General features: G+C 31.2%; 13 protein-coding genes across 13 annotated transcripts; 6 read left to right on the top strand and 7 right to left on the bottom strand.

Annotated features, from left to right (window-relative positions):
- Positions 1-948: 948 nt before the first annotated feature.
- On the bottom strand, positions 949-1,506 carry FG386_000653 (apicomplexan specific region near N-terminus; the record flags this gene model as incomplete). Its single annotated transcript, XM_067339997.1, has 1 exon — positions 949-1,506. The coding sequence occupies one exon, from the start codon at positions 1,504-1,506 to the stop codon at positions 949-951; it is 558 nt and encodes a 185-aa protein (XP_067195676.1).
- Positions 1,507-2,093: 587 nt separating this feature from the next.
- On the bottom strand, positions 2,094-4,388 carry FG386_000652 (sec14 domain containing protein; the record flags this gene model as incomplete). The annotated part of the gene is made up of 1 exon (XM_067339996.1): positions 2,094-4,388. One exon carries the CDS (start codon positions 4,386-4,388, stop codon positions 2,094-2,096), a length of 2,295 nt encoding a protein of 764 aa, XP_067195675.1.
- A 1,066-nt stretch (positions 4,389-5,454) lies between these two features.
- On the bottom strand, positions 5,455-10,128 carry FG386_000650 (uncharacterized protein; the record flags this gene model as incomplete). The annotated part of the gene is made up of 1 exon (XM_067339994.1): positions 5,455-10,128. The coding sequence occupies one exon, from the start codon at positions 10,126-10,128 to the stop codon at positions 5,455-5,457; it is 4,674 nt and encodes a 1,557-aa protein (XP_067195673.1).
- Positions 10,129-10,552: 424 nt separating this feature from the next.
- On the bottom strand, positions 10,553-11,173 carry FG386_000649 (uncharacterized protein; the record flags this gene model as incomplete). The annotated part of the gene is made up of 1 exon (XM_067339993.1): positions 10,553-11,173. One exon carries the CDS (start codon positions 11,171-11,173, stop codon positions 10,553-10,555), a length of 621 nt encoding a protein of 206 aa, XP_067195672.1.
- A 567-nt stretch (positions 11,174-11,740) lies between these two features.
- Positions 11,741-13,474, top strand: FG386_000648 (uncharacterized protein; the record flags this gene model as incomplete). Its single annotated transcript, XM_067339992.1, has 1 exon — positions 11,741-13,474. One exon carries the CDS (start codon positions 11,741-11,743, stop codon positions 13,472-13,474), a length of 1,734 nt encoding a protein of 577 aa, XP_067195671.1.
- A 660-nt stretch (positions 13,475-14,134) lies between these two features.
- FG386_000647 (cyclin-dependent kinase 3) lies at positions 14,135-15,427 on the top strand (the record flags this gene model as incomplete). The annotated part of the gene is made up of 1 exon (XM_067339991.1): positions 14,135-15,427. One exon carries the CDS (start codon positions 14,135-14,137, stop codon positions 15,425-15,427), a length of 1,293 nt encoding a protein of 430 aa, XP_067195670.1.
- A 116-nt stretch (positions 15,428-15,543) lies between these two features.
- FG386_000646 (uncharacterized protein) lies at positions 15,544-16,413 on the bottom strand (the record flags this gene model as incomplete). Its single annotated transcript, XM_067339990.1, has 1 exon — positions 15,544-16,413. The coding sequence occupies one exon, from the start codon at positions 16,411-16,413 to the stop codon at positions 15,544-15,546; it is 870 nt and encodes a 289-aa protein (XP_067195669.1).
- An 879-nt stretch (positions 16,414-17,292) lies between these two features.
- FG386_000645 (uncharacterized protein) lies at positions 17,293-17,715 on the top strand (the record flags this gene model as incomplete). Its single annotated transcript, XM_067339989.1, has 1 exon — positions 17,293-17,715. The coding sequence occupies one exon, from the start codon at positions 17,293-17,295 to the stop codon at positions 17,713-17,715; it is 423 nt and encodes a 140-aa protein (XP_067195668.1).
- Positions 17,716-17,763: 48 nt separating this feature from the next.
- Positions 17,764-19,482, bottom strand: FG386_000644 (pp2c; the record flags this gene model as incomplete). Its single annotated transcript, XM_067339988.1, has 1 exon — positions 17,764-19,482. The coding sequence occupies one exon, from the start codon at positions 19,480-19,482 to the stop codon at positions 17,764-17,766; it is 1,719 nt and encodes a 572-aa protein (XP_067195667.1).
- Positions 19,483-20,120: 638 nt separating this feature from the next.
- FG386_000643 (dual specificity protein phosphatase) lies at positions 20,121-21,065 on the top strand (the record flags this gene model as incomplete). The annotated part of the gene is made up of 1 exon (XM_067339987.1): positions 20,121-21,065. One exon carries the CDS (start codon positions 20,121-20,123, stop codon positions 21,063-21,065), a length of 945 nt encoding a protein of 314 aa, XP_067195666.1.
- Positions 21,066-21,210: 145 nt separating this feature from the next.
- FG386_000642 (GAF domain containing protein) lies at positions 21,211-22,893 on the bottom strand (the record flags this gene model as incomplete). Its single annotated transcript, XM_067339986.1, has 1 exon — positions 21,211-22,893. The coding sequence occupies one exon, from the start codon at positions 22,891-22,893 to the stop codon at positions 21,211-21,213; it is 1,683 nt and encodes a 560-aa protein (XP_067195665.1).
- A 907-nt stretch (positions 22,894-23,800) lies between these two features.
- On the top strand, positions 23,801-24,778 carry FG386_000641 (replication factor C like AAA+ ATpase; the record flags this gene model as incomplete). Its single annotated transcript, XM_067339985.1, has 1 exon — positions 23,801-24,778. The coding sequence occupies one exon, from the start codon at positions 23,801-23,803 to the stop codon at positions 24,776-24,778; it is 978 nt and encodes a 325-aa protein (XP_067195664.1).
- Positions 24,779-25,005: 227 nt separating this feature from the next.
- On the top strand, positions 25,006-25,737 carry FG386_000639 (U1 small nuclear ribonucleoprotein c like finger; the record flags this gene model as incomplete). Its single annotated transcript, XM_067339983.1, has 1 exon — positions 25,006-25,737. One exon carries the CDS (start codon positions 25,006-25,008, stop codon positions 25,735-25,737), a length of 732 nt encoding a protein of 243 aa, XP_067195662.1.
- Between the last annotated feature and the right edge of the window lie 126 nt (positions 25,738-25,863).

Raw genomic sequence — 25,863 nt, 5'->3', positions numbered from 1 at the left:
TTTTGGCCAGTTAAGATGAGACAGCATTTCTACAGCCGTTTGGCTATTGCACTACCTGAATTAAAACAATAATTGCAATAGAGCATAGAGCCATAATGACTTTTTTTGCCAATTCTGTTCTCTCTTCTTTTCATACTTTCCCTCTGTTGTTAAATTCAACTGCACACATGCACAACCTCACAAATTGGGTGATAGCACGTCAATTTTAGCTTCGTTTGGATTGTCCAGTAAAAAACAACGGGTATAAACTCTTTAATCTAGTAATTGCCACCTTGATGATTTCTTAGTCTTGAAAATAAAGTTAGGTTCATTCACACTTAATGAGATACCTAAAGCTTACATCCAATTATTAAGTGTGGGGAGCATGGTATCGACCCGCCGAAAGAGTAATAATAAAATTTATAGCTATATTAGGAATGAATAAAAAGACGGATAATTAAAAAACAAGTATGCATATATATTAGAAGACAAATTAGATAGTTTTTAAGTAGTATTTCATTTAGCACTAATTATTTTTTAGCACGTATATTTTTCATCCAGGTTGATGCCAATTATTTCCCACGAGTAATTTATCAATATAAGTCTGTGTTGTGTAGTTTATTACAAAGGATGGAGCTGACATAAACAAAGTCAAGTGAAATTAAAAAACATTAACATAGTAGCCTTTATCTCTGTATAATTAAATCACTTCTATTAGAGTAGTTATAAACCAAATTTATGGTCAAATAATAGCAATGTTCAGTTTCACAAGATAAAAGCACGAACTGAATTCCAAATAAGTATTAAGAGGTTGAAGTTTTAAGTCACAAATAAGGAAGAAAAACCAATTTAAGGATGCAATACATTAAATATTAAATAAAAACCTTTCTTTACGTAAACTTGCTTTTGAGAAAATAGTGACATTGAATGTTAGTAAGCTTAACAATATATAAAATAAATAACACATATTTAAATATAACCAACATTTCTGCGGTGTTTCGGATGATCAGAGTTTAAATCAATAAGATCGATGTGGTGCGGCAAAATTTTAGGATGACCAGGTGGTGGAGGATGGGAAGGCGGAGGTGGGGGAGGTGGGGGAGGTGGAGGAGGTGGAGGAGGTTGGATACCGCTTGGAATATGACAATATGAGTTATGGCCATGAGTTACAGTACTTTGAGACGACATCGAGACTTGCTGACTTGGTTGAGCTTTGTTATTAGGGGATTTCTGGTTGTTTTTGCACTTTGGATCCCAGTTTAATCTCAAAACCTTGGATATTATTGCATCGCCGAAAAAGGGAATAATATCATCATCGTTTTTTAGATCCAACCATGCAAATAAATCACCAAATCTAACTTTAAACCTAAAATAATAAGCTCCAGGTAATGGAAAAGAGTTTTTAACTTGACGAACAGTTAAGTACCTATTTGTGCTTTTAACCTTGAATGCATTTGGATACTCCTCACAATCCCCATCTGATGGAATAAAGTAATAAACAACAAATGTATTAGTCTCGGACCCCATTATTAACCAAAAAAATAATTGAGTACCGAATTTACCTTTTTTCCCTTGTATATACTTGGAAGATAATTCAGCAATATATCATCCATTGATTAATTTATTTACAGTCGTATACACAGATACCAACGAATATTACTATATATACAATCATACATTTACTATATGCTTTTAATTAAATTTAAATAGGTGACTGGCCCCGCTAAATGGAGCGCGGTTGGGGGTTACCGCCTAAAATGTACAAATGTTGAACAATGTCACAAATCTCACATTAGAAGCTAAACATGTAAATTTAGTGGTAAAAATAATAAAGTATTTATTCGTCTAACTAGAATGAATTTTGCAAACACATCCAAGTGCATGTTTACGTATTTAATAAATAAAAACTCTTCAATTGAGCAATGGGTAAACATGCAAGAACTTAAATAAAATTACAGGTTAAACTAGAATATTGAGTGAACAAAACATGGAAATTATTTTCTTTTATTTGTTACGTTCTGGTGTATGTGTACGGATTTGTGGATAAACCGATAGAATAAAATATCCAATTTATTTTATATCTGAATAACTTTAAAAATCGAACAAGTTAATCACTAAAGAGTACAACGGTTAAGAATACGGCTATTTTGGTTTTGATACTTTTTTGAGAGTTCATTGTTATCTTCGTCAATTAAAATTTTGGAAGACCTTAATTTTCTAATAGCTCTGTAAATCTTAAGTCTGATTCTTTTTTTTCTGGATATTTTTGATTTTACACCAATCTCCTCTATAAGACTGTTGGAATTGTTTGAAGAATTTGAACAAGAAGATGATGTTTTTAGCGAAGAAAGTTGGAAATTGTTGTCACTTCGACTACTTGAGGAAAAGTATGAATTGAGTGACTGAGATAAAGCAGAAACGCTATCATTGTTAGCATTTGTTTTTGAAAGTTGATCTTTTTTTGATTGATTTAAATTTTCGCCCGAATCAAGATTGCTTTTTGCAGATTCAAATCTAATTAGACTATTATCACATATAGATGTTTGATGTGAAATAACATCTTCTAAATTAGAGTTTGAAGATCTAAAACTTAAGTTGTTTTTATTTTTTTTTTTAATATTCTCTCTTCTGATTAAAAATTTTAAATTTTCTGAAGTTATAGGCAAAACCCCAAAAGATCTGAATATTTCTTGATCGTAACACTGGTTTTCAATAATAAGACTGTTCTTCAATTCCTCTAAGTACAAATTTTCTTCTAAATATTCGGAACTTTTATTTGAAACTGATACGCCATAGTCGAAATTTGAAGACAGATCTTGAATGCATTCTGAATTTTCTGATGAAACAGACAGGTTATTGTCAGATTTTACGGAGTATTCCCTTATAAAATGTTGACTCCTGTCGCCTATTGATGCTATGTCTGAGTTTATATTAATTGTATTTATTATTCCTATTTTCCTTTCCCTTGAACAATCCTTTGAGGATTCAAGTAATGTAAGTGTGTTTGTTGCTTCCAAACCTCTGTCAGAGTTGGTAACTTGAAAGCACGTTTCAGATTCTAATTTTTCTTTGCTTTCTGTTTCTTCTTCTTTATGATTAAAGTAGTTCTCCTTTTTGTTACAATTTTCGAAATCACTTCCGTTGAGATCACTAATAATTAAATTAATGTCATCACCATTGTAGTTATCACCATTGTTGTAGTTATCACCACTTTTACTAAGATCTATGTTGAAATTGTCCAATACACTCTTTCTTAATTTATTTATGCCATTTACATCAAAAACGATACCATTATTCGTATTTTCTGTTTTTCCATATACTAATTTACCCAAAACATTGTATTTATTAAATAATAAGTGACAGTTTGAGATCCTGTTAAATTCTGGCAAATTGTTCTTGTTTTCCAGTATAAAACGGGTAAATCCGTTTGGTGGATGAATGTTAGGATCAACAAATGGACCTTTTGGAAAAACAAATGGATAGAAAGGAAAAGTCCTGTTTTTTTGTGTTCCTCCAAACTGCTCCTCCACTTGACAAGGATGTACCATTTTAAATAAATGAGATCTGATATCGTTTCTACTTAAAATAATTTTGTGTTGCTGAAGGTCCGTTAAAAATTGTTTAGTTAAGTTCCACATTGCCTGTATAAATAAGGAATCGTGCAATACAAACATTCTGTACAATCTAAAAGAGTACTGATTAGTCAACAAGGATGATATCTCGCTCATAGTTGAAATTGGGAATGAAGTTAGACTAACACCTCTTATATCTATCAGTGCCAAACATGTTTCCACCTTACCCGGACACATTAAATATCTCATCCCCCATTCCATACAAAAAACTATTAGACGAATAAATCTTTCAAGAGGATAATGTTTGGTTATCTTAGAGATTTTTATAACGATTATCGGTCTTAAGCAATAATCTCTTCCATACCAATATATCATACCACTCTCCAAATCCCTTCTTAAATCTACCTCCATATCACTTAATGGATATGTTACCACTCTCCACTGAAACATATTCATTATATGACTCATTGTTTTTGTTATATATGTGTGTTCATATCTTCTTTTGTTAAACATTAATACTCTTAAAGATAACGATCTCATAAATTCTGGCAATATTATCTTGTTTAATTCGAGATATTCATCAAATTCAATTAACATCTTCTTTTCCTCATCCAATAATTCAACATTCAGAAATATTTGGCGTATTTTGAATTCATTGTGTGATCCCTGATGAAATATCGTAAAGACATCATCTCCTATCGGTTTAAAAAACAATATTTCACTTGGCATTGTGTTCTTATCTATTTTTTCTGATATATCCAACGGATTATAAATAAAATTAGCTGCCAAGGAATTGTTCCAATTACATACGTTAAATGTCGGTTTAGACTTGTGCATTTCTATATTTAAATTTCAGTCCAATTATTCCTACACTTCATATGTATATTTAAAGGTATTTAATTATTAATAAATGTTTATTGATAAAGAATATTGAATAGCTTTCACTTCTTATTTAATCCACTATTGTTATATTTACTCTAAATTAATATATCTGTTACTTCCACCCACGTAAAATAGAAGGAAAAGTGGTTTTTAATCTTTATTAAACAATTAAATTCTAAATTTACGATATATTGCCTTAAAAAATATTATATCAACATTAAAAATACCCCTTGCCTACAATACTATTGTCAGATTTACATTCAAAGAATAAAACCAAACTTTTCCTCACTTTTTCTCTTTTGAACGGAAGAAAAAGTGCCTCAATGTATATAGTACACCTTTTTGAAGAAAATTTCTCGTCTTAATTATTATAGTTAATCAGTAAGTAGTGACATTTATTCACTTTGATCTCTTTATGCTAAAACCTTTAGTTCCAATGATTCAATATAGTTATTTAAATAAACTAGACCTTCTATTTATTTTCGTTATTAGAAGTTTGTTTAAAATAATTATTAGCGCCTCGAACTGCTAATTTAAATCGGCATATTTTGATATTCACATTTTCATAAATTAAATATATTTAATTAATTAACAACAAACAGGATACCATTCATTCAAAATAGCTACTTTATTTTTTTATATCCATCCTTCCTTTCCACCCCTTCTTTATTGACCATTTATTTTTCTTTATTATAAATAGTGTATTTCACATGTACTTACGACATAATATTTTTAATTATATATTTGACCTCGATAATATGATTTCCACTGTGACAATAATATCGCAAGAAATTTCGAATATAGTTCCCAAATAAGTGCAACAGTTAATTCAAGAAATACTCCCTTTTTATACTAGATCTTGTGGTAATATATCGTAATGTTTTTGTTTTTAACTTGATTTACCTATATAATGAAACAAAAAAACTAAAATAAAAAATACCATTTAAATTAATATACTTGACTTATATTAGGTATCAATATTAACTGTTAATATTTCTTTTATTAAAACAATATCAAGCTTCTAATAATTTTCACCTGCTCTAACCGAGATTATAAGAGATATTTTACTTTGGGTGTCTTTCACATTCCATGTTATACTTGGATCCCAAGGTACTAAACAATGACTTTTTGAACTTGATATATATATAGAATCATTACTATCGTAGCCAATATTTTCCTGATCTCCGAATATCCAAGACTCTAATCTCCTGTCGTAAAATATGGATATATCTTTGTTTGGATTCACTAACATTGGCCTATTACTTACTTCACGTTTAACTCCATTCATAAAGTGTCTATACGAGGGTCTCTCATTAAATATTCCATTAAAATTATACACACCCTGCAAATAGTCGTACTTGGAACCATCCTGGTTCAGTATGTTTACTATTATAACTTTATATTTATTTGTCAGTCCTGTCATTTGATTTAACAATTTACTGTGCTCTACTAACCATTGTTTATCTTCTTTACAACTGTTATCTTCATTACTTCCATTGACCTTACCAAATTTCTTTTTCTGAACGGAATTCACTGCTTTTTTATTTTGCAAATTTACTGCATAAATTCCGGCTGCAGTGATGTTTGTGGTTGTAGTTGTGATAGTGGTGGTGGTAGTGGCGGTGGTGGTAGTGGTAGTTGTTGTAGTGATGGTAGTGGTGGTAGTGGTGGTGGTGGTGGTAGTGGCGGTGGTGGTAGTGGTAGTTGTTGTAGTGATGGTAGTGGTGGTAGTGGTGGTAGTGGTGGTAGTAGTGGTGGTAGTAGTGGTGGTAGTGGAGGTGGTAGTGTTAGTAGTAGTGGTGGTGGTGGTGGTGGTGGTAGTGGTGGTGGTAATCAAATAAGTTGTACTAGAACTTGAAACAGGGATGGAGTTCAAATTTTTGTCATCATTTAGGTTTCCTAGAGCCGGTATGTAGTTTTGTTGTTGATTATTAAAACTTAAACCACTATTATCTGCCTGTTGATGTTGATTGTTTACAGGAAATTCGTTTTGGTTCAATTGTTGTGGTTGATTTACATGAGGCATAAGATAATTTTGTTGGTAACTATTATTAGGAATTCCACTATTAACTGGAATCATTTGTGACTGTTGATTGTATTGTGGTATACCGTTTACTGGATAAAAGTAATTCATTGGTATAAAATTTTGATCATGATTGTTTCCGTACTGTGGAATAGGATATGGGATATTTTGATAGTTTATAGTTTGACCATTTCTATTGTTTAAATAATAATTTTGTGAACCAAACTGATCATATGGTAGAGTTGTAGGAACGCCATTTAAATTATTGTCATTGTTTTGAGGAAGTAAAGATGGGTCATAGTAAATATTTGGCCTTTCATGCTGTCGATTCTTTGTAATATTCTGTCTAAGTTGTTCAGCTGTTGAAAATATTTCCAAGTTTGGCAAAATTGCGGAAGCAGCTATAGGTTTATCCTCATATTCGGATGTTCGCTGATTTATTGGTCCAATTTTTGATATATCTTTTATCAATGGGAATGCTCTTCCTGCTATCTCACTTATTATTGGCAACGCTGCTGTGAAAAATGGAGATGGCATTTCTCTTATAGGTGCATTCTTAACCTCGTCTTCAACATCAACAAATGGAATCAATTCTACTTCAACACCTTTGCTGTCTACCAATAAATTATTCTCATCAAGTATTATAACATCTTCATTAGTTGTTGTAAATATTGTTTCTTTTTTTAATTTGTCATCCATACAATCTGACATTAATGTTAGATTATTCCATTTTTTTTCGCTTAAATTCCATACTCTCCAATCATCATTAAATTTATCCAATGTTGAATTTGATCCCAATGCTATAAATCCATTCAAAGGATTCAAGTCATAATCTAAAAACCAACCTGTTTTATTTAGTGGTGCTTCTGAAAAGTAAATATATGCATCTTTATCATTACTATTAGAGCATTTAAATAGTTCATGTATATTATTGGAATAATCTTCCGTGATCTTTATATCTGATTTAGTCCACACTCCATTAAATGATTCCAATGGTTTAGTAAATCCTGTAATATTATATTCATTACAAAGTTTTGTTTCCTCTTTTTTTAAGAAATTATAACTATTTATTGTATTCTTTCTCATTTTAATAGAATTAGTATCGCTTAAAAATCTTATTTTATCTCTTCCAATAAAACCTGTCCGAGTCTTGTTTGCTTCATTTATTTCACTTTGATCAATACATAATGTTGATATATATGATGCTCTCAATTCCTTATTCATATTACTGCTGTCATAGTGTAACCACTCTAAATGATGAGACTCTTGGCCCTTTATAAATGGCATATTTTTGTTATTTCTGTTAATTGCAACATATCCTAATTTGTTTTCGTTATTTGGATATTCCTTTGAAATAACATAGTAACCCAATTTATTATCAAAGAATAGATACCATTTGCAATTATTTACACTTGAATGCTCATAATAAAAATCTTCAAATTTATCGCTCGTGTCAATATTTGATAATCTTTTCCCATTCTCGTTACTTTTACTGTGCTTTAATTCCCAATTTCCATTTAATTCTTGTAGGTATAAAGGCCAATTATTCATTATTGAGTTATTACAAAGTAAATTTTTATTCATATTATTTATGCTATTTAAACATTTAACAGTTGTTTCAGTTTTTACATATGCTCCAACAGATGGATCTATTTTATTCAACCAATTACCTTGCTTCATATTATCACCTTCTATATATCCAAGTATTGCATTACTATGATCATTAATTGTACAAATCCATCTTATCCCTGTCCAATAAAATAGTATTACTCTTGAATTGCTACCTATCTTTCTCCATATGTATTCAGCATCGCCTGTTTTTTCTCTTTTAAATATTCCTGAACACTCAACTGCTTCAATTGTTGTTCCTTTAATTTCTATATACGAACAACTATTTTTGTCGTCGTACTTTCCATTGTTATTTTCTTGAATATAATTATTTCTAGGTTTAAATGAAATATTGCTGTAATCAATTTTTGGAAGAAAACTCATTATTCGAGCACCTGAACACATTAATGGTTTCACATTGGTGGAACTAATCAATTTGTTTGAATCTATCTCCAGTTCACTCCCGGTTAATGTTGCTATCTTTTCTTTACATGTAATGTCAATAAAATAATAGTTTGACTCATATTTAGAACCAATCTTTTCTTGATTAATCGATGTTGTTATCCATCTTCCAGACGGTGGTGTTGAACTAGGATTTGAGTTAATAGCTCTTAACTTCCACTTTCTAGTATTGTCAGTTATTCCGACAATGTTATCACTAAGTACTCGGTCTTTTATTCCATTTTCCTCCCTCATTATATTGATTAATTCTACATATGACCCATCACCTCTGCCCTCGTATATTTCCCACTGAAGTTTGTAATTATTGTAAAGTAAGACTAATTTGCTATATGGTTTTATGTAAATTGCTTTTGTATCTCCATTGAATTCATCAACCATATCTCCAACAAAAACCCAAACACCATTATAACCGGCACCATAGTTCCAACCCTGCATTAGCAGCGTATTACACTTATTTGGTTGTTTATAATTCCTTGGGTTCACACAGCTAACAGTTGCATAAGCTCTTTTGTTTCCGACGGGATCATTTTCTGACCAAGGTATCCATATAAGTTTACTATTTTCATTTTTTTTCAATGTATATTCTGGATCAAAATCTTGAATATAGCCTAAAACTTTATTTGAATTGGTGTCTAAGCAAACCCAGTAATTTTCTTTCCAAAGCAAAGTTACCCTTCTTCCCTTCGAATTCACAGATGCCCAATACACTTTTTTCTCATGGTAACGTGGTATGGAAGTAAATATGCCTTCGCATTCCATTTCACCCTCACCGTTATTTTCATTGATACCCAAGTATTTTATAGATATATATTTACATGTTGATTTGAATGCACTCTCACACAAGTCATTTATTCCATGTATTTGATGATTGTCTTGGTATTCTGAACCACTAAATGAAATTTGGTGAAGAAAACCGTCGTAGCACTGCGAGTATATTTCTTGATTTATTTTTGCATCATATTTTAACCTATAGCCTATTGGACATGTCAAAGAACAATAGTCACCATGTTTAAGACTTCCAATGCATGTTGAGTATTTCAGTATGCTATGTTTTCTCAAGTCATTGGAACTAACAGTACAGTCAAAAAATGTATCGCATGGTCTGCATGGACCACCGCAATCAACTCCTTCTTCATCTTTGTCCTTAACCATATTATTACAGGATGGATAAAGAAATTTTAGTTTGATGGGCAAAGTATTTGAATATGAACTAATTAGATTCCATGAATTACCCAGATGTAATGGATCCGAAACAGGTATATTCTCAGCACGATATGCAAATACTTTGTTTTCATCTCCCAATACAAAAGCCCATACTTGCCTGTTTATTCCATTAAAGAATGAAATTAACCTAAAGGTCGGATAATTAACCATTCTGGTTAATTCTTTTCCAAAATAATTATTCATGCTTTTTTGAACATATTCTACTGTATTATTATCATTTTTTTTAAAAGGCGAATATCCTCCACCTACTGGTACTATTGGTGGAAATGGAGCTACCGTTAAATCATCAGAAGAATACGGCAAAGGATCGGACTTAGAATTTAGTATCAGATTAAATGTTAAAAACACCCCTAAGTATACGAATCTAGTGATTATCATCCTTTTTATTTCCCAAATATTATTAAAAGTATTATTATACTTGGAAGTCCCTTAACCTTTTTATTAGAATATCCAACATTCACAATTTATATTATGAATTAAAAATAGGATTTATTTACTTAAACTAATATGCATGCAAGCTGGCATTTAAATAACATGCAATGTAAAGAAAATAAAACAACATGCAAATAATTGACAATGTAAAAAACGGTACTTAATTTACAAAATTTTAATTACTAGCACACGTAATGGTAATTCACTAATTAAGCTACAATAAATGAAATATTCAAATCTATCAATGTATAAAAAGGAAGAGACAACTTCTGTGGAAAATGATTATTACAATTCTTTAATTTCCCATAAAAAGTCCTGTTACATTTAATAATTATGTTAGCTCAAATAAATCAGATTTAATTAAAATTGTTCAGTTGTTAGTCCCAATGATAACATTCTTGTCAAGATGACTAAATCCGAAGTCTATTGAATTTGAAATATTTTTCCATTTATCCTCCAAATTTAAAATGTGAGTCTGGTAGTGTTTTAAAATCCCATTTCTTAAGTTGGTGTATTTTAATGAATCTATTGATTGGTTTTTGTTCGAATTTTCGTTTCTTTCAGTCAACATTTCTACTTTATGGTTTTCGTCAAAGGTAACACTTTTACCGTTTTCCCTCTCTTTTAATATGTCTTTAATACGTCTACCAGTTTTTAAATCCCTACAATCACCAATATCCAATTTTTTTATGTTCAATTTCTTTTTCTGGCTTTTAATTGTTGCACCGAAACCACCCTTGCCACCTTTTAAACCTGATTCAATATTTTTTCTAACCTTTATAAGTTTTTTTCCTAACTCATCGTAATTTATGTTAGATAAAATAAATGGTTTACCTTCTAAAAACAAAGAAATGTCCTCTTCACAGCTGTTAAATATTCTAGCTGCATAACCTCTAACGTCATTGTATAATTTAATTAGACTATCATATTGATTGTTTTCGCTTATTTTAACAGTTCTAAGAATACCTTGAAAATCAAAATTGAGTCTCATTATTGACTTTATTTTCTGCTTTTTTGAGTAATGTTTTCGGGATCTCTCATTTATTTAGTTCTTTTCAAGTGTTGAAACATTAAAGGCGGAAACGAAATTAGTAACTCGTTTTATTTAAATGTTGATTAACTTAGACGGTATTTCCTTAGATAAAAATGATTCCTAATTGAAAAGTTACACAATAGTTGGATTTCTAGTCAAGAATAATTAATTACTTCTACTCGTACGCCAATATTAATCAAATTACCTTTCCTTTTCCCTTGTTTCTCTTTTCTTTAAAATAAAGTTAGGCGCCAATGAGTTGCTTTATTTTAATTTTAAATATAAATTTGCATCGAGCATGTAGCATTGGATTTAAGTAGCCTCAAATCTTGACTGAATGCATTTTGATAAATTAACAATGTGTACGAGGATTTGCAGCATATTTTTGTGTTTCGAAAATATTTTATGAGTCAATATATGGCTTTTTATTTTAATATAAGTTTAATTATTAAAGTATTGAAACTGTAACTGAGGACTGTCGAGATACAAACGAGTCTTTGCACGCTTTAGTTAAATACTGCAAAAATGTGTAAAGAAAACTTCTTTCAAGCGAGGAGCACTAATTTTGATATGTTGGATCGAAATGAAAAAGAACGTTGTTTTGGATGTGGGGGACTTCACAACTACAATCATATTAATAGTTATATTTCAAATGATATAAAACGCATGGTTTATTGTCAGAAAAGAGCAGATATAGAGGTCAGAAGCAGAAAAGGAGGAGTTTTCCCCTTGAATTTGATTATTAATAGAAAAATAGTTAATTCGAAGACGCAAGAGGAGATGTTTCAGATAATAACTGACCATATTGAATCATTTAACGAGGTTAATATGGTTACAATGATGCATAGAATTGCGTTGAACTGCAGAGATAAAAGAGAAAGAACAATAGTTTTGGAGGACAAGAGATTTAAGAGGTTATTTGAAAGTATTTTGTACATAAGCAGCTACCCACACAGATATTCTCCATTAGAGCTCGCAAATTTGTCTTGGTCTTTAATAAAGCTGGGAATAAATGATCACATTTTGTTTGATTACATTTGCAATGAGTCGATTCTTTTGCTTGAACAGTTTCTTCCCATAAGTTTGAGTATACTTCTTTGTTCTTTTGCAAAGTTAACTAAATTTTATAAGAATTTGTATATTTGTTCAATTCCAAAGATACTATTAGAACTTGATAATATGGAACCTCAACAAATTTCTAATATCGCTTGGTCCTATTCAAAGGTCGGATTAGTATCTCCGCATTTATTTGAAAAATTGAAAAGCAGAAGCATTGAGATAATTAACAAATTTTTTCCAATTCACATTTCAATGTTGTGTCATGCATTTGCCCTAACAGATATAGTTCCAACAAATCTCTTTGAGTTAGTTTCAGGGTTAAACATTCATTCATTTACACCGAGATCAGCCGTTCATTTACTGTGGTCTTTTACAATATCCAGATTTAAGATACCTTCTAAGTGGATTTTATGGATTTGTGACGACCAAATAATAACAAAACTGTCGGTTAACGAGGTTATATTACTAGCAACTTCTCTCAGTATGCTTTATGTTGATGGCTTTGTCCAAATTAAATTGAATAATATAATAGACTACAATCTGATGACAAATAGTATTAACGTTAGAATGAACATCTTTAAGGCTATGGCGAGACGTAATAGAGACCCGAACAACACATTAATAGAGTGGGATTCCTCTATAGATACCATTGAGATCAATAAAACAAAATCGAATACTATGTTAGATCCATTAGGTAACGAACTTATTTGGGATACAATTGACTCCCTTTTAGTTCTTATTTCCTCTAAATTTAAGTCAAAATCTGACGTCATTGATATTATTTGGATTCTTTTTATCATTGGAAAGAACCTACCACGTGAGTTTTACCAGATTATAAAACTAAGTTCTACAGATAAATCACAAAAGAATGTGAGTGAATACAAAACTAGTTTCGTGATGAATCCATTAGGAGACCGGAATTCACTTGAGGACACTTTAAACGCGAGTCCGACTTCTACATCTGCGTCAAATGGTAGTTATCAAAGCAAGTATAGTTTTAAGAAAATGGATTGCGAGAGGGAAAAGAACAAAGAAAATTATAAGGATCTCCGAAAATACGAGATAAAGCTTCCAGAAATAGGCAAAGGCTCAAACGAATCATTAGTTACTACTCATTCCACTAGCTACGCATCTGGATATTACACGACAATTTTCCTAATTTACAATATAATTCTCATTTATCTTGTATTATATAAGTAGATTTAATTTCATAAATTTAGTTTATATTTGTTATTTTTCTTTTAGTCTGCTTTTCTTTTAGTTTTTTCCTCGAAAATCAACTCTAGTCAATTAATTTTCGGACAAAAGAGACCAGAAGAGAAGTGTGAGACTAGCTATTAGAAGGTCTTGCGTGTTAAAACTAGAAAGAATATTGAACACCGCCAAATATGAATTAATACAATGAAACGGTGCATTTTGTTAAAAAGCGAGTAAAAGTGGAAAAAGATTGTCAAGGATTTCAATTAAGCTTGAGGGGGAGTCATCGTAAAGATTTAGATTTTGAGGTATTCCACAAACAGAAAGTGACTCAGAATTGATAAAACGTGACAACAAAGGCAATAAATAACATTTTATGATAAACGTTTTAGCGTACTTTAATGGCTAGGAAACGGGTGAATGTTTTGCCTCCATTTTCTCCCCATTTTTTGGGTACCAATAAGAGTCTTATTATTTAAACAAACACGGTTAAGGTGCATATTAAAGAGGATAAAAAGAAATATTATAATGTAAATTTATTGCATGTAGGCATCAGTATAATTATATATTTGAAAGGAAAGATAGAACGAATTAATCTCAACGCATATCATTGATGTGAAAACAAACTTAGAAAGTATATGGCTTTTATTTATGTATAGAAATATGGAAATTCATTCAAGTACAGTGGGATGTCAGACAGAATGTTTGTCAGGAACGTTTGATGATATTAACAGTCTTGAAAACAACTACAATATGATTAGAATAATAGGAGAGGGTACTTATGGAATAGTTTGGGAGGGAATGAAAAAAGATACCGGAGAAATTGTGGCTTTAAAGAAAATAAGATTTGATAATGACGAGGTATTGGATGAAGTTGGACTCCCATCAACAGCAATCAGGGAGATAGTTTTGTTGAGAGAGTTAAAACACCCTAACATAGTTGGACTATTGGAGGTATCATGTACGGGAATGCAAATATGGTTGATATTTGAATACTGTGAGACTGATTTGAGGAGATACTTAAGACTAAACAGAAAAAAAGGACTCCCAGTAACTCAAGTAAAGTCTTTATTGAGACAGCTTTTGAGCGGACTTTCATATTGTCATGGAAGAAGAATATTGCATAGGGACTTAAAACCTCAAAATTTACTTCTGAGCAACTCTGGTAATATTTTGAAAATAGCAGATTTTGGACTTGCAAGGACATTCACACCCCCACTTAAACCAAACACTCATGAGGTTGTTACCTTATGGTATAGAGCTCCCGAGTTACTTTTGGGTCAGAGATGTTATAACTGCAGTGTTGACTTGTGGAGTGTTGGTTGTATAATGGCTGAAATGGTGTCTGGAAAGCCTATATTTCCTGGAGACAGCGAGATAGATACTTTATTTTACATATTCAGACTTCTGGGAACCGCTAATGAAAACAACTGGCCAGGTGTTACCCAACTTCCGTGTTATAAATCAGTTTTCCCTCAGTGGAAGGTTAATAGAAAATTGAATCTACACTCACTTTTTCCGAGTTTAGATCAATACGGGATTGACCTGCTTTCCAAATTGCTTCAATACTGTCCGAAAAAGCGTATTACTGCTTTGGAGGCTCTTCAACATCCTTGGTTAAACATTTCTATGGCAGATGAAAGCATTAACAATGTTAATGTTCAGGTTAACTATAATAAATCCAGTTTTAAGGACAACAATAATGCTATAGGAGGTGGATTCGATGTTAGAAACGAAAATTTAAATACCATTAACCTCGAAAACGGTAGTGGCAATAACAATAATATAAACAAAAACAATGAAAATTCTAATATCATGAGTAATGCAAACGGTTTTAATATTTGTATTAACAATATTGGAAACAATAATAGTAACTTAATTATAGACAATAATATTATAAATTGCTGTGGCGAGGCTAATAATAGCAAGGATATAACGACAAACAACAATATATAGAAACTTTATAAATAACATTTAAAAAACAAATAGTCTTTGAAATGATATGTTATTCCATTATTTGAACAAGTTGATTCGCATTTCGGAAAGTAATTAGTTTAGTTTCCAGTAATTTATCAATTTTCCTTTGTTTCTTCTTTCAGTATATCCTTTTCTTCGTCGTTTATAGAACCCAATAACTTATTTTTGTCCCGTATATTTTTAAATAAATAAATGTTTAATCTCTCTCTTAGCCAGTTTAGTGAGTTGAAGGCTTCTAGTACTTTGCTGTATTTATTTGTGTCCAACTCTGACAAAAACTTGTCAATTTTTTCATTTCTTTCTTTCTCAGGAAATTCAAATAGTTGTTCTATTTTAGTTACAGTCTCATCGTTCTCATATAACAGATTGTCTATTCCAAGGTACTTTGAAAAAAATATAATGTATTTAACTAAATACAGAAATTCATATTTAAGAAAATACAATGCTTCGTTCAAATTCACAATTTTATTTGATAAATTGTCGTGAATATAAATTCCACTCAATTTTTTGTTTTCTATGAACTCGATTAGATGTTTGGTCTTAATTTTAAGTGAGAAATCCAAACGCATAATTCCTCTGTAAATCTCGTTTATTTTACAGTTTTCAGATATTCTCTCTAGATAATTAATATCGTTAAAAACATCTAAAATATGTGGATGCTGATCTTTTATTTTTTCCAATGTATAGTCCAACAGGGTTGTGTTTCCCTGATTCTTAGCGTATATTGTGTCCATTAGTTCTATAGACCAAAATGATAAATCAAGCAAGTGATTTTCTGAGTATTGGTATTTCTTCATCATTTTATTGTAGGCATTAATACCGTCCATAAGCACGTTCAACAGTATTGGGAGATCGCTGTTCTCGGAAATGCTTATTATTCCATTTGAGATAACAAATATTTTGCTTTTTAGATGCTCATATTCACTGAACATACTGCCTTCGCACTCCAAGAACTCTAAAACCATTCTTTCATATACTGTATTAGAGCTCTAGTTTAAAAAGGGTAAATTAATTGATCGATTAAAATTTAAGGTTCAGGATAAAGAAAATTGACATATTCAACTTACCCCTATTTCTATTCTCTTTTCCTCAATGTTTTCCAAAAGCTTTATTGTTGAATTCAGTTCACCCGCACTACATTCCTAATTCGATTCAAAAATAAGCATTTTGTTTTTAAACATATTGTTGTAAAACATACATTTTGGTCGCAACTATTTACAATTTTTTTGATCTTGTTTGATATTAGATTGTACCTCGTTAAAAATTCGTCATTCATTTTAGCATCCATTAACCAGTGTCACTAACTATATATTAAGTCTCTGTTTAACAATCACAGACACAACCGAGTTCATTAATTTTTTTCAATAAGCAACAAAACACGTAAGTAAAAATAATTTGATTTACCAAAGGGGCAGTTTATTTTTTTTTATCACATTTGACTCAATAGCTACACACAAATATGGGAAATAAAAATTATAACAACTGGCAGTTTCTATGGCTCTGAAACAAACACAGTTCCTCCAAAACAGTGATTTCTAACCTGAAGTTTCTCGTTTTCATTCAACACACCGATTTTCCAGTTTCTTTGTTGTTTTTAGTTGGGCTTCTTCAGTTGTATATCTTTAAATATATACTCACATGTTTTCCCGCCCTTGTTATGATTATGGTCAAGCAAAATATTGGCTTGCCTTGTTTTGGAAAAAAAATTCTTTAGCAAAAAGTTGCTTTTAAGTTAGTTGTTTACATTATGAAAGGAGTATTGAAGGTTTTATGAGAAATAGGTATCTGTAACCCACTTATTTTCTTTATTAAGTTAGTTAAGATTTTAACTGCTACTTTGAAGGATGAGGCTTACTCCAAAAATGTTCATTTGTGAATTGCCAGAGAAGGTCAGAAGTGACGGGGATTGCTGTTGGCTGCAAGGGTACATAACTGGTGTTAACTTAGATGACCAAAAGGGAATGAAGTATGCGATTATTGATGACGGTACTTTAAGCACGAAAGTATATGTTGAAAATTGTGTTGGTGAAGTTGACGAAGCGAATAAGGAGAGCGAAGAGACAAATGTTAGAAAAGAATCAATGAAAATATACAAAAACTTGCTTGGCGAACTCCTTTGCGAGGGGAGATATGTATCTACAGTTTGCGAACTTAGAAATGGGGTTTTGAATATAATCCACATTTCCGACAGTATAAACGATAATCCTAATTCAGAAATAGAATGGTTAAATAGCATTATTAAATTTAGAAATGAAGTTATACTCTAATAAGTGTTAGAAATATAGAGTAAGGTTCATTTCAGTTCTAAAAGTTGATTATTTATTTATTTCAATTAGAATAACACTGGTGTCGTCGAATACTTTTCTTTTTTTCGGTAAACTCTTTAATTTCTCAATATCACTAACTCCTGCATTATGAAGAACACTTTTAATGATGTTTTCTGCGCCATTCTGGACAGAATTGGAGTTGAACAATATATTTCTTACATCCTTAGGTCTCAAAAAGTCCCAAACGCCATCTGTTCCAAGAACAAGAAAGCTTTTCTTTGAACTGTTGATATTGTTTTGCAAATATGACGAAAAGTTCCTGATTTTTGAGTAAATATAGTCTTTTAAAAATTCAACAGAGTCGTTACATTCCGTTATATTTGTACATATGTATTCCGGTGAGATGTATTCAACATTTATTTTTTGGCCATTTTTGAGATAATTAGGAGTCAATATTAATTTATTTGGAGATATTTTTTCAACATCCGTTAACCTTGATGATAGTATTTCCTTCTTATTTGAATTATAGTAGTACATATGAAGCATAGGCTCTTGTTTAACATATGGAAAACTTAAGGGATTTTTAACATAATATCTTTTTTCATCCTTCTTTAATGCCATTGAATTATCTCCATTTATCAAATCGTATGAATACGGTGGGTTGTCACTCTTACTATCGATATTTTTGTCCCCTAGTATATAAGAAAATGTATTCAATAACTTATCGCTACTCATATCTTTTTCCCAGTTATAGTTAAAATCCATGTACTTTAATCTGAAATCACCGATTGCTCTCGAAGGCTGAAGTATTCCCTTGACATAACAACTTTTGTATATAGGCAATGAATACAAACCCATTAAATATTTTCCTTGTATAACCTCCTTGCACTGTATCAAGTTATCTTTGTCGTGTATGTGCTCTTCCTCAAGTCTTTTCTGTTCAACGGGATTCATAGCTGAAAGCTGTTCATTCATAGGTATACACATCCCGTCTTCGCTGCAATACACAGATAAACAGTCTCCTGAGTTTGCTGTTAGTATTGCATCCTCAGTTATTATTGAAACCGTGACGCAGGCTCCAACTGAGGCTAGCTTTGAAAAACCTAAATTATATGGCGTTTCTAGTATGTTTTTGAGCTCATCATCTAACCTTAAATAGGTTTTTCTTAACGAATAAAGCATTGCAGATTTTATATCCAACTCGGAAATAACGTTATCAGTGTTATTTCTTTTCATAAGTTCTATTGTCGTGTTTAATTCATCTCTAAATATTCCCACAAAATTTTTTTGTACATATTCTGCAACTTGCCAACCTCCGTGTCCATCTATTACCGCAGATAGTACGAATTCTTGGTTATTAGTGTCTCCTAGTTTAACTCCCATTCTTTGTATTATCATCCTATCTTCTATAGGATTGTTTGCATTAACTTGAATTGCAGATATTGATATTTTTGAAGAAGCATCAGTTCCATTTAAAACCATATTACTTACTGGTCCTTGGTTACCTATTATAACAACGTCTTTAGATACACTGAGTGTGTTCTCTATTATTTCATTGTTATTTAACGAACTTTTGTATTTTCCTTTTTTTAAATTTGAAATCGAGTTAAAATCATCAGTTTTAGAACTGCAATGTACATAAAAATAATTTTTAAACGTGTTTCCTTTAAATTCAATGTGGTCATTACGATTGAATAAAGTAGATGTTAATATGCCTCCACCCAAAAATGTAGTTATCATCGCGGCTGACTTGCTGTTGCCTTCCATAATCAGTGAGCAGAGTCTATAAAAAACCCTCTTATTTTTAAGAAAATCGATTCCTATATTCTTAAATGTATTTCTCATTCTATTCATATTGTTTGGTGTTTTTTTATTTACTATCGTTTATTTTCAATTACAACATTCACACTTCACGGACTCAAATTAATCCTTCCTTAATGTGAATTCAATAACAAAGAAACGTATTATATATTTATTCAAAGTAACAAATTAATTTTGCTTATATATTAAATTGTATTTTTTTTTCCATTTTTCATTTATTTATTAAATTTTAATTGGCGTGAGCATATATGTGGGGATTAGTTAATGCTATGCGGTAAAATGCATTTTTGCATGTAGATTTTCCATCAATCTAGTTTCCATTCATATAACCAGTATTGAAGAAAATAAACCGTATACAACGGTACAGTGAATATGAATTTAAGCCTTTTAATTCTATTTAACAGCTTATTGCTTTGTTTTTGGAGATTCACCCAAAACACCTTTATCTTTTTTGCGTAAAAATATACATTCACAATGAATGGTGATTTGGCGGTATTTTTGTGTGAACAATATATTTAAATTAATAGAAAAAGGAAAATAAAGCGAATAATAGAAAATGAAAAAATAATACCGATAGTACTAGAATGAACTCGCTAAGATCATTGATTGAGAAAAGAGCTGAGAGGAGTTGTATGATTAAGGAACTTGAGTCAAAGTCCGAATCAGAGTTAATTGTGCCAGAAAGAATAAACTTCTACTTTGCTACTTTGAGAATTCTTCATCAAATAAGGAGAACAGATCCTAACTCGGTGATTGGAATGAATATAAGGGATGTAATAAAGACAATTTGTGATTTGGAACAAAAGACGAGTTACTTCGGGATGTTGGCTACATCCCCGAAAAGTGTGGGTGGAGGCGATGAAAGCAGAGTAAATGAGGTAATGGAGGATATAGCAAATAACATTAAATTATTGGGTTATCAGAATATTTTTAAAAAAGAAATAGAGTTTTCTAACAAAGAAAATATGGACCTCCACAGAGCTCAGAGAATAATACCGGGTCTGTTTTTAGGGGGTAGTACAGTAGCAAATGACAAGAAAAAGCTTGAAGCCCTAGGAATAACACACATAGTATGTTGTTTGCAAGGATCTTGTAGATTTCCAAATGATTTCAAGTATCTAAACATCCCAATGTACGACGCTCCGTTTGAGAATATTTACAAATATTTTACTTGTTCATATGATTTCATTCATGAAGCTCTAAATAATTCACTACCTGAAAAACCAAATAGTGTTTATATTCATTGTGCTGCAGGAATAAGCAGGGCTCCAACAATATGTGCAGCTTATTTAATGAGGGAACTAAAAATAAGTTCTATTCAAGCAATAAATTTAATAAAGTTATCTAGACCGTACATAGCACCTAATCCGGGATTCTTAACTCAGCTATACAATTATCAGAATATCCTGAAGTCTACAATTATAAAAAATAGGAATCAACAAGAAATTAATTTTAGCAACATTGAACAGGGTGTTCCTTTTCATTTGAATTGGAAAAGGAATAACAAAAAAAAGGAAGCAATGTTATAATCAAAGCAAATAAAGTGGGATAATAAAGCTAAAAACCTTACCTCAATTTAAGTTCAAACAAAACCCCTGTATGAATGTTACAAAACTGGTATTATTTTTTTTGTTTTAGGAGTGTTACAGTCAATTATAATTGTGCTTTCTTTCTCTATTTATCAAATTCTTTGGATACCTCCTCATCTTCCTCAAAAATAATGTCAGAGTGCCTGTTCTTCCAATTCGTGTGAGGGAATATAAAAGCAGGAGGGTCTTGTGGCATTTTGTCTTGATATTTATTCAAACTAGAATTTCTATCAGAACTGTAAAGCGCTTGGAGATACGAAAATAAAGATGTTTGAAAAATAGAACCAATGTTTGGAGCGACAATTCTACCGAATGGTTCTAATAATTTTACATCATTTTCAGTAAACTTAGATTTTTCTTTGAAAACTCCAAGTCTGTTTATAAGGACAATAAGAGCAATTGCCTGAGTGTGACCTTGAATATAATGGATGCTGGGAGAGAGAGAGGATGATCTGGCAGAGCTATTATTGTTATTATTACAATTATTATTACAATTATTATTGAAACTCTGATTTACATTTAAGCTCGCTTTTCCAGTTCTGTCAGACTTGGGAGAAGTTGGAATGTTAGACTGAATGACTGAATTGCTCATAACTGAACCACTTTTAGGCGAACACGTTATATCATCAATATCATGACTAATTTCAAAAGAGGAGAACACCGAGGAAAGAGATGAAATAGAAGATATCCTTTGACTTGGTGTAGGAATGCATGACCAATTATCTTTTTCTGCATAAATGGGAAACACGAGTGCATTGTAAATGGGTTTATCACCTCTATAGACTTTATGTAACAATTTAATAATCTGATCATCATTATTATTGTTTATGAAAATCGAACTATTGTAATTTCCTATTTTGTATGAATTTGTAGTAGATTCTATAAATATATTCTCAAAGTGTTGATTTGTATCGTCTCCGATGTTCTGTATTATCAAGGAGTGTTTTGTCTCAATTATTTTATGAATGACGTCCCCGAGTTCATAGTTAAACAACAAATCGCTTCCAATATCTGATATTAATGATATAATTTGTTGTTTTTCTGGGATCCCTATTAAAGCTATACAATGTTCTGACTCAATTATTTCCTGCGCATGAATACAAAGCGTAAACAAATTAGATTGCAATCCAAGATCAACTCTTAAAGACTGAACAAGATTTAGGAGATTGTCAGCCCTCTCTTTTGTATTTAATATTTCCTTATATTTTTCGCAATTAACTATTGAATTAGAAGCTATTTTTGCCAATAAGTCCAACTTTAAAATATCAATTTCATTAAATTGTTCGTACACAAACTCTTCGTTATCACCTTCAATCTTTTTATCTATTACCTCAAGAACAGCTATTGAAACCTTGTTGTCAGTTGAATATAAAGGCAAGTATAATGCATTGTTTACATGTTCACATTTATTTAATATAAAAGAATTACTGTAATTTCCCCCATCACTCTCATTCTTACTAGAGCATATAAAACCAAGGGGACTGTTTTTGTTTAATACTTGGTGTTTATTGTTTAAAATAATATTTTTTAAAAAAGGATCCGGGGGCAAGTAGTTACTCGTGTCAAATCCTTTGTAAAATACGTCGTTTATACTATCATATATATATACATTACACTCTCGACAGTTAGCTGTTTTCTTAAACTCATTTATTATATTACCAACAAGAATTTTTGCGTCTAGTGTTGAATTAATATGGTAACTAGAGTTCAGTAAGTGATATAAATCGTCCCAAGATAACTTATCCCTCAAACTAGATATTTCAAACATCAAATATTTATTATCCGTATTTTAAATGTTTAATATTATTACTATTACTCTTTATTTTATATATTATTTATTCTGTATTGTATATTTTAGTAAAAACAATTAAATTTTATAGTATCTATGGTATTTATGTAAATAAACACAATTTACTGTTTAAAGTTAAAAATTAGTTACAATCAGGTTATAACACTTATGCTATAATAGTTTTTAAAAGTCACTAAACCCCTTATTACTCCCATTAAAGCCTTTTAATTCGAGATCAAAAATTGTTCAGACTATAACTGCTTTTCAACAATATGTGTTCACTGCATACAATATTGTAAGCAAAAATATCATCTATTTCTGATATTGTTCCTTTTATTTTATTATTTAAATATAAACTGTATTAAATTAAATCGTGCAATTTTTTACATAAATTATTTTTACTTGTATTTTCACACTTGTATCTACCCTCTTAAAGTACTTATTAATAGATTTGTAACATTGCCAGCATACTGTGTAATGTAGCCTTCAAACATGGCGCCATTCAACAGAGCCGCCGTTTATACTGAAAACAGAATAAGCAAAATGTAAATGACTGAAAAGGTCGTTGGTGTAATGGAGAAGAGTTAAAGTTTCATATTTGATGTGGGGCATACTTATGCTGTTATTACCAATGTGTTCTGCATTACATAAACCTCTAAGGTCCAGTTTAAGTTAAACAAGTAAATGGGATAGCAAAAAGCATGATGGCGGTAAAAATATACTGTGGTACCCAGTACTTGAGTGAATAAAAGAAACACGTAAAAAAGAAACTGTTAAGGAAGTAAATTAAGACAAACTTATTTTAGAATAATAAAGAGGATCATATACATCTTTGTTAGGTCTAGACATTATAACACAATTCTTGAGAGCGGTACAGACACTTAAAATGGAAACACAAATATGGATAGAGAAATATCGTCCAAAAATACTGGATGAGATGGTTGGAAACGAAGAAGTATTATCGCGGTTAAAAGTGCTTTCCAGACAGGGAAACATGCCCAATTTGTTGTTATCTGGGCCACCAGGGACCGGAAAGACGACAAGCATACATTGTTTGGCATCAGAGTTGTTGGGGAGTAAATATGGAAGAGCCGTATTGGAGTTGAACGCATCGGATGACAGGGGAATAGATGTGGTTAGAGATAGGATTAAAACATTTGCTAGAGAGAAGATGGATCTTCCAGAAGGTAGGCACAAAATAGTCATATTGGATGAGGTTGACAGTATGACAGATGCTGCTCAACAAGCACTAAGAAGATTAATGGAGGTATACTCCGACAGCACACGTTTTGCTTTAGCCTGTAACCAATCTACAAAAATTATTGAACCTATACAAAGTAGATGTGCAATTATAAGATACTCAAAATTAACTGATGAGCAGATAAAAAGTAGATTGTTTGAGATAATAAAAATGGAGAACGTTCCATATGTTGATTCTGGAATAGAAACACTTATATTTACCGCAGATGGTGACATGAGGGTTGCCATTAATAATTTACAAGCAGCATATCACGGATTTTCAATAATATCGAGGGAAAACGTACTAAAGGTGTCAGACATTCCCTCTCCACAAAAAATTAAGGCGATTTTAGACTCTTGTGTCGGCTGCAATTGGAGGTTGGCTCACTCTATATCGCAAGAACTATTTACCAACGGATATTCACCATTGGACATTGTTATAACGATGAGAAATGTTCTTAAAAGATACCAACTGCAAGAAAATGGAATTTTGGAGTTTTTAAAGGAGGTAGGTAGGTGCCACTTTACTATGCTTGACGGGTGTCCAACTCCTCTTCAACTTGACAAATTGCTTGGTCAATTGTGCTTTATATCCGCAAAACTTGGACTGAAACAAGCTGATTGATATCATTATACTTAATGCTCAACTGTTGTATTATGTATTTGACTTTATACTAACAATTAACTTAACATTTATCCTATGTACTTTGCCTCTTGCAATTAATTTATTTCCCACACATCCTTATTCTTGTCAAGTTCTAAAATTAAATACAGATGATAACTCGCGCCAAAATTAGCTTATTTTGTGAGAGCCTATTTGTAAATGACAATTTGACTTTATTGTTATTAATAATGGGTAAAAATGAAAAAGTAGGTAATAAACATTATTGTAATATATGCAGAATATGGATTGAAAACCACCCTAATAACATAAGAACTCATCAAGAGGGAGGGAGGCACAGGTATAATCAAAGAAAGTATTTTAAAAGTGAGAATTACAAGGAATTCCAAAACAAAAAAATGAAAGATGAAATTCAAGAAGAATTGATGAGAATGAACTCTGGAGTAGCTTTAGTAAAGGAAAGTGTTATAAAATCTATTCAAAAGACTAAAAGCAGCCAGAATGTCAACTTAAAAAGCAATGTATTTTCTCCCTGTAGTAATTTCAACGCAACACAGAGTCTCAGACCAATGCCAAAAACTCGGGACGAAGATTATTATGAGGGTACAGAACACAAAGGTGGTCATTCAGATTGTTACAGTGCTCCTGAGAATAACAACAAATCACAGGAGACTTACATTGGTGAATGGGAAGAGGTAAAGGAGGGTGAATCCGTATTTAACAGTGACATTTCTTTTAACAGTAATATACATATGTTCATTGGCTCCGACAAAGATAAAGGAATCGAAATCAAAAACAGTTCAATTTCTACACTTAATCATAGTATGGTTGGATGTGATGAGTATCAAGGTTTGTATATTAAAGATGATCTAAATTATGATTCCCACGAAGGTTCCAAGCGAAAAATACATGTTAAATTTAACTCCAGAAAACCACCCTCTCACTCCCTTAGGAGTTCATAATTACCGAATTACTGTTTTTATTTTAAGTTTATTATTATAGTAGTTAAAATGTTCTTAGTTTTTCTATATAATACTTTACATTTTTTTAATGTTAATATTTTTGTTGATATACTGATTCCTTCCGCT

The sequence above is a fragment of the Cryptosporidium ryanae genome (assembly GCF_009792415.1).
Source record: "Cryptosporidium ryanae isolate 45019 chromosome Unknown contig_15, whole genome shotgun sequence".
NCBI lineage: Eukaryota > Apicomplexa > Conoidasida > Eucoccidiorida > Cryptosporidiidae > Cryptosporidium > Cryptosporidium ryanae.
Note: the sequence above shows the minus strand (reverse complement) of the source record. Positions and strands in the feature narration are given on the sequence as shown.